The sequence below is a fragment of the Ananas comosus genome, linkage group 22, assembly GCF_001540865.1.
Source record: "Ananas comosus cultivar F153 linkage group 22, ASM154086v1, whole genome shotgun sequence".
Lineage (NCBI taxonomy): Eukaryota > Viridiplantae > Streptophyta > Magnoliopsida > Poales > Bromeliaceae > Ananas > Ananas comosus.
The window spans coordinates 10,321,138-10,332,098 of NC_033642.1; the positions used below are offsets into that span (position 1 = coordinate 10,321,138).

Sequence of the window (10,961 nt, forward strand, 5' to 3'; positions counted from 1 at the left end):
AATTTTGGTAAAAGATGTTTATAGAGGCCACCGAAACTGTGGACCATCTGCGAACAGATATTTAAAAGTTTACTGGTTTGGGTTTTAGTGTGCAACTGATTCCTATGTTTTCCACCGGCAATTTCCCTCTTCCCCATCTTCAGCTATTGCCCTCATTTGGTGGTGGGTGCAGGGTTCACCTCATGTAGCAGTGAATGTGACGCAGCATGCAACCTGCAGCAAAGCATTACAATAGGTGTGATGGAGATAGAGCTGCTGCAGGACTGCTCGAAGTCAGGCTGGTGATCAACGATTACAATACACAGAGGGGCCTGGCCAGTAAATGGAATGATACTAACGCGCGGAATGTAGCGGCTGCGTTTTAACGTCCATCCTAAGCACCCTCCGTTATCACTATCGTTTCGAGGGCCTCCAGTTTCCATTTTAATAATAGTAAAAAAAAACAGCTCGTTCGTTTATATAACTACACTAAATAAACACTTTGTCACGATACTTTCTTTTAACTATTTTTTAAGATTTTGTTATCCCACTATCAAATCGCAAAACTTCCTCCGCATTCCTGCGCCTTCTTCCAGGCAAGGAGAATAAAAACATTTTAACAACCTCGGGACCAGACGGCTAGGCAATAACACCAGTTAGGTAGAATAATAACAACTTCAAGAGCGGATGCTATCCTCTAATTGGGACAGCATGTATGTATTATTCCTCTACTATAACTAACTCAGTTTTCCGCACCATTTACATGCACAGGCAACGGCTTCAAAATATTGTTTTCAGCAATTGGGAAATTAATTAAATTACATATATATATTTGTATGAATCTTGTCTTTTCCTGAAAGGCCTTCAAAGCTTGCGGCATCACTCTTGGGTGGGCGGATCTACCCAACGTCCATGGTCCTTTATAAGTTGAATTAAAGCCTCAGTTGCATGCTCCATTGCTATCCCTCGCTTCAACACCGTCTGCAACAAACAATTCAAGTCCCGATCATGAATAATCTGCTGGGAGAAAAGGAAAATGCCCAAACTATACGAATACCTTTCAAATTTGGAAAAGCATACAAACACAACCTAACAAAGAACCTTATGCATTAAACGAAGGAGAACAAACCTTGCCAACGTAAAGGTCGATCTTTCCAGGAGCACCGCCAACATATCCAAAATCTGCATCGGCCATCTCTCCTGGCCCATTCACTATGCAACCCATGATCGCAATCTGCCATAGAAAAGAGCAAGCTGTCACTTGAGCCTTACTCAAGCCCAAATCATTATGGTTTAGCAAAACTTCAGATGGTAGAGAAAATAAGTTACCGAAACACCAGGCAGATGAGAAGTCTTCTCTCTAATCTGTGCACTTATTTCTTGAAGATCAAAGAGAGTGCGGCCACAAGAAGGGCATGAAACATATTCCTGTAGCAAGTTTTATATATGTTTATATGTCACAAATGGTTCACTAACAAACGATTCTGTTCCTTTTTGTTAAAATAGTATCATTTGTGGGAGAGTAACATCAACATCAAGCTTACAGTTTTTGTGTTGCGCATCCTGCAACCCTGAAGCAAGTTAAAAGACGTGTTTCTCAAGAAATCAAAATCCTGATCAGGAACTTCAAGCAGTACACCATCCCCAAGTCCGTCAACTAAAAGACCACCAGCGTTGCTACCAGCGAAGATGACTAGATCGTCTCTGTAATTAATTTCCACAGAAAACGGTAAGTACATAAGGATCGGACACAAACTTGCTATCCAGCAATGGTCACTTCACTATGTAACTTGGTAATACCTGTGCATCCCTTCAGGAAACTCTATATGGTGGATTACTGGAAATTTTAAACCATTCTCTTCTAAATACTCGAAAAGCCTGCAGCACAATTGGCATAACAAATGCAAACAATCAGCAACATTCCAAAATCACACATGGATGAGAGCTGGAACAGATTTGGAAATGAAAATTTTAGTTCAGACAACGACAAAGCAACTTAACAATTTCGCCACAAAGGGAAAAAGGAGCAGGAGGCATCTCTGACTGGAGAAATGAAGTGCATTGCAACGACATCCAAAATAATGAGATTTTAAACACTGGGGTTGGTAAGTTTGATCACCTTCTTGCTGCGTGAACTCTGCTGATTTTTTCTTCACTATATGGAAGGCTATGTAACAACATGGTTATACCATCCACAGTTTTGAGGATTTCTAGCTCCTCATAAGGTTCATCTCCACGAATAGTTACAGCTAGTCTGGTGCCTAAATGTGAAAAAGAAATTAAGCAAAACATTCAAGACCAATCAACCAACGAAGGCCAAAAGGCAGAAAAGCAACGGGTATGCCACCGAAAGAGGATCTGAATCAAAGCATTACCTTCTGGCAAAAGTTTGTATGCACCAGTGGACAGTTCCTTGAGATTTACAAGGACAATGGCATAAGGAAGTGGCTTTGTCAATTGTTCTGACAAAGGAGTCAAAATACCCATACTTATGTCGACCAATCTTTTGAGAGCTAACCTCTGAATGAGATGAAATACTCCGGATCAGCTTACATAATTGTTCATTTAAATAATGTGACAAATGAATCAAATTAAAGGTGATTACGACTTCCATTCGTTACTGATAAATAGAAAATGAAAAAATATAGGTTTCTCACAGAATCAACATCTTCAACTGGTGGAAGCTCTCTCAGAAGAATTGAGTCGACTGTTGCCAGGTCCTGAAGCCCAAACAAAAAGCTTTGTAAATTTCAACTTCACTCGAAATATGACGCATACTTGTTGCATAGAAATATACAAGAATAAACCTTGAAAGGCATGCCAACCACAAGTTTTGCCGCAAGAGACCTATAAAGAAGTTCCGGTGTCTGACAAAGCAAAGCAGTTATGGTCAGCTTGAAGCGCAAGGTTGTATTAACAGCCAAAAATCATAAGGCAACATATTTTAGCTAGAAAGTATAGTATCCATAAAGTTTCCTGCGGCAAATAGCATCACACTTAGGGGTTGTGTTTGCCCGTATGTAAGTGATTTTCATATTGAAAATGACTTTTAGTTGAACTGAAGTCCAGGTAAAATTTTTCTTTCCATTGCTGTTGTTTGATAGAAAGTCGATAGATTTGGAACTGTAATTATCCCACTTTTCTTATTTATTTTACTAGATATTTTCACACTAGCAAACAAGAGGATGAAAAAAAAAAAATCTCCAACAGTTACTATTATTATTTTTTCTATCTCTTTCTCTCCCATAATTGACTTCAGCACCACCCAAGGCGAAGTCAACTACGGTGCTTTGGGAAAGTGGAGTTACAGACGAATTCAATTTATGGTGAGCCAAACAACGGAAGTGGGTACTTACGGCCAAAAACAACTACACCCCCTCCACTTTCGGTGAACAAAAGTATGCAATACTTCAATGGTGTGGATAAGAATTTGATTGCTTAATTGTGTTTGTTGGAATACATAGCAGTGTAATGAATCATGCTATTATCAATTTGACAGCAACTCCTTGCTAAAAATTGAAGCCTCAGCAATAGGGAAATAAACTGAAGCTGCAACTAGACAGCAAGTCCATACCCATTTACTGCCAGGGTAGCAAATTGTTTCATGTTGCATCACAAGTTGGTTACGTGGAGTAGGGCCATTAGACACGAGCAAGTAAATGATATTTGCCCTAAAATAGTGTGTAGCTTCCAAACTGCTGCAAGTTTGAACTGCAAAATCATGTAGTAAACCTGAAATTCAAGAGGTTCGTACACCAAGCTGGGCTACTATATTTATCTTCTACTGTCATATACCAGTGGGCCTACTCATCAACAGAAAATCTTCCTCGTACACTTTATTATAAAGAAGAGGAAATATCCATATCATATGGAAAATAACACAAGGTAAAACCATACTTCCAACTTATTCAGAGAAACTGACATCAGAACAGAGCCATCTCGATGCAAGACTCCACGGTAGTCTACCTCTTCGCCCTATGTCAAAGAAAGGAGAAGCAATAAGAAGTTTTTTCATTTCATTACCAAACCATAGAATGAACCTGAAACTCAACCTCCTTTTGCACTGGTAATTGACCACTTCTCCGCTGGAAATCAAAATAGTGCCTATGTTTTTCTTCGAAAGGGGCCTATTAAAACATGGGATGGAACAAAAGTGAGGCTTTCAATAGCAATAAGGAATGATGAAGTAAAAATATCACATTACTGTTCTAAGCAAAATCCCTGTCATAACAACTTCCATCTTGTGAAAAGGCAAAAGAATAAAGCAAAGAAAATCAAGCCTTACCACCCCTTTTTGAAGACTTGTGGCTTGCATTCCAAGGTTAGCCAATCTCCTGCAAGGATCTATCTCCTCCTCTGGTGGCTCTGTGAGGGACACTCGTATTGTATCACCCAACCCATCCTGTATTATTACCAGATTTTAAAATCAGATGATCCCTGTTTCAGCTATTGCAGTATATTGCAAAAAGAAAAGAATACACATCAGCAGTTACAGACAATTGATTTCCAGGATGCAATCCTATTTGGCACATAATTTTCAGCTCAAAGGAATTATTTTGGACCATATCTACACTTCCATTAGCATACTCACTATGCTAAATGCTTATGCAGCCAGAGTCAAGATATTATATAGCCTCCTTATTAGACAGACAACAAGAATTAAAAGAACAATGCGAACTAGAATAATGAGAAAATGAATGGCAAAGAAAGGATGAGAATAAGAAAAAGGTGGAGAAGAAGTAATAAATAGAATGGAACTCTGGGAAGAAAGAAAAAAAACATAGAAATAAAGAAATTTTTTCGCCTTAATGGATCTACATAGACCTGCATCATTTCAGTCGACTTGTTATTTAAGAGAAATTGGCATAAGAAAGTGTCCAGAGTCATATGCACAGGTAGCCTCAACAAACACAGCTATGCAAGAGATTAAATGCTATAATATCATGATGAAATGAGCAAGTTCTTAACAAAACTTTGTTTCTCCCTTCTTTGGATGTAAGAACGTGTTCAGAGTCAACAGGATAGAACTCTGACTAAAGAACTAGCTGATCTATTTAAGAGGCCAAGAAAATGTTTTATTCAATCTATCAACCTGAAACAGAGACTCGACTCCTGTATTTCATATTTTACACATCAAACATAGTTCTTTTGGGCCTCAGACATTCAATATGCAGAAATTTCTCAGTTTAGTGTAAGTAGGATCCAGAAGTTATGAGGCATAGAGAGATCTAAAGATTCTCTGCAAGCTGCAGTTTTAATTTTCTCCGTTTGCCATTCTCCATCCAAAGAAAAAATATATATAGAACTAGCATAGCAATTGGAATTTGCAATATTATCCTCTTTCCTTCCATCCTCTCTCTCTTCTTATCGAGGGATCAGAGAAGATATGACAAGAGCCTTCATAGATTCATAGATTCATAGATTCATAGATTCATGGATTGCACATGCAACAGATTTGTAATAGCCAATCATCCTTGATTCCTTTCCTTATATAAACTTTAGGTACAGCTGATGTATCAATAACCACTCCCCAGGAGACCAAAATATATTGTCATTATGTGTTTGTCAAAATCATAACAAATTCCCATCACTCAAGTGAAAAGCAGCAAGGTAGACGCCATCTTTGACATGTTGATCGCTAACAGTCAGCTGACTCTACCTAATTATATGGCTGAGATTAGATGTTTGAGAAATTGAAGACAGTATGTACCTGAAGAAGAGTTCCAATGCCAATTGCAGATTTCATTCGGCCATCTTCACCTTCCCCAGCTTCTGTAACCCCTAGGTGCAGAGGATAATCCCATCCTTGAACATACATTTCAGCAACAAGCAATCGATATGCTTGTACCATGACAACTGGGTTGCTTGCTTTCATTGAGAATACAAAATTATGGAAGTCCAAGTTCCGGCAAATTCTTGCAAATTCAAATGCAGACTCAACCTGTTCCAACAACAGTATGCTCATAATTTTGTATGCTCATCATAAGGAAACCAGATATGTCTAGAAAGAAGATAATCACCATTCCTCTTGGAGAATCACCATAATAACTCATGATACGGTCTGAAAGGCTTCCATGATTTATTCCAATACGCATGGCTCGCCCATATTTCTTACACTTCTCGACTAAGGGAGAGAAAACCTAGCACATAGTTTGAATATAATGATTTGATTGCATGAATTGGCACAGATAAACAAATCAAATAACAGTCGTCTCAATTGCAGGTGTTCCACAGAAATGGAATTTTCATGGTTCTTGCTCCACCAGATGAGCTGGATATTAATTCATGAGAAGCAACAAATTCACAAAATACATTTACAGGCAGTCCAGATATATAGGCTAGACTTATGGTAAAGATGGCCCTACACAAGACACCAATATAACATATTACCATGATCTACCTGCGTTTTTAAACACAGTTGCTAAGCTCCTTGTAGTCTTTAATGATAAGAGTGTATAGATGGCAAGAAATAAGAAGTGTTAATTTGCAGTAAAAGGGCAGGTCAAGTTGCAGGTTCTGAAACAATGCAGGTGTGTTGAGTACAAATATTAAGCTTTTAGAGAATAACGTCTTTAACATGGTACAAGAGTAGGCGGTTCTGAGTTTGAATCTCATCAAGCCTCTAGTTTCATTTAATTTTCTCCCATTTAATTCATATCCACGTCTTAAGTCTATCAAAAAATCTCGATTCCAGACGTGAGGTGGGGTGTTGGATAAAAAAAATAGAAACAACATTCTCCAGTATCTTAAACTTTTAAAGAACAACAGTTGTTTCACATTCTTTAGCAAGTTGTATTTTTCCCATCGGCATGAAGATATGATACGGGCAAGAAGAAGTTTTCCACCTTTTCAATATGCTCAAGCTCCTTTTGATAATCTTCTTCACTGTACTCTAGTTTCTCAAATTGGGCCCGCCTATCAGCTGCAAGCATATTCTCTTAGCAATCAGTATCGAAAATTACAAGGAACTGAAGGTGAAAATAATACTTTAACACAATACACACCGAAATTTCCTGGGTTCACACGAATCTTGTCAAAGCATTCAGCCACTCTTAGTGCAACTGAAGGAGCAAAATGTATGTCGGCCACCAGAGGAATGTTATAGCTGGATAAAAGGAAAATAGAGAAGTGTGACACAAAATATAATATTTCCTATACTCATCAGATTGAGAAGGAAAAAAAAATCTTGATTAATACTTTTTCTGAACAAGGCTGTTCTTAATCTCGAAGCAAGCATCGGCTTCTTTCCTTCCCTGGACAGTTATTCGAACTAAATCAGCACCTTTATCTGCTATTCTCATAACCTGCCAAAGCAGCAATGTGCACCAATTACTACAAGAATAAATGCCTAAATACAATAGCGGAGCTATAATAGTGAATAAAAGGTGAAAACATTGAAGGACATACAACAGGTAACAGACCCTATCAGGCCAAAATAATGAAACAGTCAGGTCAGGTTCCTTCAAAATCAAGCATTCGAACATGTAAAAGAGAGAAGAAATTAAATGTTAAAAACCTCTTCAACAGTTTTAGCTACATCCTTTGTGTCAGAAGTAGTCATCGTCTGGATTCTTATTGGATGGTCACTGCCAAGCGCCACATTTCCAACCATCACTGTACGAGTTTTTCTTCTGATAGTTCTATGTACTGATTCGCAGTACTTCTGCCTAGGAACTACAGGAAAAATTACAGTTTCATTAAACATTCGAAACAGCAGATACATACTCAGATGAAACGAGCCATCTAGACTTTTCAAAAGAAAATTAAAAAAAGAGCTATCTATAGCATGCGGTTTCCAAATCAGTAACTAGACAAATTTTTGGCCAACGGTTCAACAATGACAAGGCCCATGACTGGTCAGGACACGTAAGCTGTCTTTGCTGATCAAAATGTAAGAATTTTCCAATCATAGTCAGATGCTGAGAAGAATGGAACACAATACGGTAATTTTTCGGTTGACAAATGAATGAAACAATGAACCCAATAACAAGAACCTAAAATTTAGTCAGGTGAAGTTCAACAGTTCGGGAAACAACAGAACAGTATCTTCGCTTTTTTTTTTGAAAAAAAAAGGGCAAAAAAAAGACAAATGGATGCTTCCATGATAAATCATGTACAGCATGTATGATAAGATAAGATGTGCAAGCAAAAGTTAAAGCATATTTAGGTCCATGAGTAATACCTAAGAGAGGACTGCCTTTCGATGCCGGTTCGAGTTCAGCAGTATCAGAGCCAGGATTAGTAGAATTTCTAATCAGAGGTGATCTAATCATAGGAGACTTGATCCTCTGCGGTCGAGGAGCACAAAGAACCTTTGCAAAATCGACGCTCTTTGCAAAGCTCAAGCTGCAATCGTGAGCCTTCAGGCTGGGCAGGGAAGCTGGAATCACTCCAGCAGCCATTGTTGCGCAGCGACTTCGTTATCCTTGCCCTCCCACTTGATTCTGCTATTAAAAAGACAGAGAAGTGAATAAATTCAGGCAGTTAATAAAATAATATATCGGTCAAACGAAAAGCCCTCTGATTAGGGCGAATCACCGCCAATCCTTGCTGCAGCAGGCATGGCGCTTCAAGACAGACAGTGTTCCCGAAAAAAACAGGAGATGAGAACTGAGTGTCGAAAAGAAAGAAGAGAAAATAATAATAATAATAATAATAATAATAATAATAATAACAAAGCAAAACGAAAAAGGTCGACAGTTTTGTCATGACGAGTTAGCGCAAGACAAGTATTTGATTAGAGCCTCGGACAATCAGTCGCGCGTGATAAGCGAAATAAGCGAAATAAGTGAAATAAGCGAAATTGACACTGGGAATTTGCGAGCTCCTTCTCACTCCAAAACTCACGGACGATCGGGCCACAATCAGACGTAATATATAAGGTAATTCGGAATCAGACAGATACTAGTCTTTCTGAAGGAGGAGGGAGCGCCAGATAAGCACGAAAAAAGAAAAAGAAAAAAAAATCAGGAAATTAATTACGGCCGCCCAGGAAGTATTAAAGGAGGGGGAAGCAAAAAAGATAAGGCGGGTCGCACAGAGAAGAGGAGAGGAGAGGAGAGGAGAGGAGAGGGAGATCGAGGAGAAGAGGATGGAAGGAAGAGAAGGGCGGGAGTACCAGCACCAGCACCAGCACCAGCACCAGCAGGGACTCTTCGTCGTCGGTCCCGGTGGTTCTGCTGCTTAATAAACAGCTGCGGTCGCCAGTCACCACTCGCAGCCTCCGAATTCCCCTCCAGGGACTCCACCCATCCGATCCGATAGACCACCCTTTTATGACACTGCCCAACTGTTTGCCCCCTCCCGCTGCTCGCCACCAACCTTTTCTTTTCCCTTTTTAAATTTTTTTAAAAAAAACGTCGGACCTTTATTGGTGATTGGCTGATTCCATCAAGTTTTCTGAATTTTATAAGGATTTGTATTCAACAAAAATTGCACGCAATCGTCAAATAAACATTCACACATCACATGCTGACAAACAAATATAATTACATCAAATATATTCAATTTATTTTAATCACTTTATTATTAATTTTTTAACATACATATGTCATCAAAAACAATCTAATTGCTAATAAACTCCCGCACCTCTCCTCCACAATTTTTTTCTTCCAATATTTGCTTAACCACCCAATTTATCCTAATTGTCTTCTCTCTCTTTTTTTTCTTTTCTTTCCTTTCTTTCTTTTTTTTTTGGCATGTGTGATCTTATAAAAATGTTTGATTTCCAAGGAATCTCTGTGAAAAGTTTTCCTCTCACATTATTGCTGCCACAAAATTGCCTAATTTGGAATAAGCTTCAGAAATACATTAAAATTGTGTTTTAATAAATTGCTTTGATTTAAACTAGGCGAGTCTGTATATTAAAATAATTATTTTTATAAAAATATATTACCTCAAAAGAAAATTTAATTATTTGTATTGCTTCAAAATTTTGATGTCACCACCACAAAGCTGCTCACTCGTAAATCAATTAAAGGAGAGTTGTATACGAGTATCTCGTGTACCTCAATTATCTCGTGTGCGGAAAGAGGATGCTTCTTCCTTTTCTTTGTCTTGTTCGTACAAGTTCATTTCTTAATCGTCGATTGGTTGGTTTCAAAATTTTGGTCTCTTCTCCCCTCTTATGAAGGAGCATCTATGCCATGAATCCGCCTATCAATGTCCCGGAAAATGACGGATTGTATTAGTCCTCTCTAGAATTTGTGGTAGCCAGCACTACTCGCAGGTCAAAAAGCTTGCAGGAGATAACAATAATCATATAATGGTAATAATAAAAGTATTTTTGTGGCTGATTTTGTTATCACGGCATTAAATTGAACATGCAGTTGAACAATTATGGTTGTGGCCAAAGTATGCTAAACTCCGTAAGCATCAAAATATATATATATATATATATATATATATATATATATATATATATATATATATATATATATATATATATATATATATATATAGGATTATTTTATTTTTTTGAGAAATAGGTAGCAAGCTACCTGCTTCATTCATTAAGGAAAATGAACTAGGCGTACAAGATGGAGGCAGCTGAGGCCTCCTTAAGAGCCGAAGGCAACCAAAAAGTCACTAAAAAAGTACAGTGTACAGAACAAACCAAGGAAGTAACTAATTAAAGTAAGTAAAGAAATCAAAGACGAATGCTGAAGACAGAATTTGATCAAAGGACCTCGTTCCAAACTTTGGTCAAGCACTTGACACGTTCAAGAGCCCGGGAAGCATTGGAACTCGCGTCTTGGAAGATAGTATTATTACGCTCCGTCCATATCACCAACCAAATTACCACCAAAAGGGTGAGACTATGTGTCCTGAGCCTTGCGTTGTGAATGCTCGCTGTCTCCATCCATAGCCAGCGGACATCCCCCGATTCCAGTTCGGTTCTCTCTACATTTCCAGCACCAGCTAGAAGATATCTGACGGAGACACATTGTCGGAAGAGGTGATCACAAGTTTCTGGGTATAGC

General features: G+C 38.4%; 1 protein-coding gene across 6 annotated transcripts; it reads right to left on the reverse strand.

Moving 5' to 3' along the window:
* Window positions 557-9,322, reverse strand: LOC109727190 (4-hydroxy-3-methylbut-2-en-1-yl diphosphate synthase (ferredoxin), chloroplastic). Of its 6 annotated transcripts, none has more exons than XM_020257167.1 (20): window positions 9,110-9,322; window positions 8,162-8,423; window positions 7,496-7,653; window positions 7,177-7,283; window positions 6,984-7,084; window positions 6,825-6,901; window positions 6,000-6,119; window positions 5,690-5,920; window positions 4,265-4,381; window positions 4,032-4,106; window positions 3,877-3,954; window positions 2,787-2,846; window positions 2,637-2,699; window positions 2,355-2,499; window positions 2,099-2,240; window positions 1,780-1,857; window positions 1,524-1,683; window positions 1,309-1,407; window positions 1,109-1,213; window positions 557-960 (listed from the first exon to the last, which is right to left on the reverse strand). In XM_020257167.1, exons 2-20 carry the CDS (start codon window positions 8,379-8,381, stop codon window positions 859-861), a joined length of 2,238 nt encoding a protein of 745 aa, XP_020112756.1. In that variant the 5' UTR covers window positions 8,382-8,423; window positions 9,110-9,322; the 3' UTR covers window positions 557-858. The 6 variants fall into 6 exon arrangements, with proteins under 6 accessions (XP_020112756.1, XP_020112757.1, XP_020112754.1 ...); XM_020257168.1 differs by having other exon boundaries at window positions 8,162-8,426; XM_020257165.1 differs by having other exon boundaries at window positions 9,104-9,322.

Excerpts from the sequence above, each read along its gene's own strand:
- LOC109727190 (XM_020257167.1), bottom strand. The coding sequence starts at position 8,381 with ATGGCTGCTGGAGTGATTCCAGCTTCCCTGCCCAGCCTGAAGGCTCAC. Across the intron at positions 6,120-6,824 it reads AGCTTGAGCATATTGAAAAG|GTTTTCTCTCCCTTAGTCGA; the intron begins GTGGAAAACTTC and ends ACTATGTGCTAG. Across the intron at positions 2,500-2,636 it reads CAGTTGAAGATGTTGATTCT|AGGTTAGCTCTCAAAAGATT; the intron begins GTGAGAAACCTA and ends CATCTCATTCAG.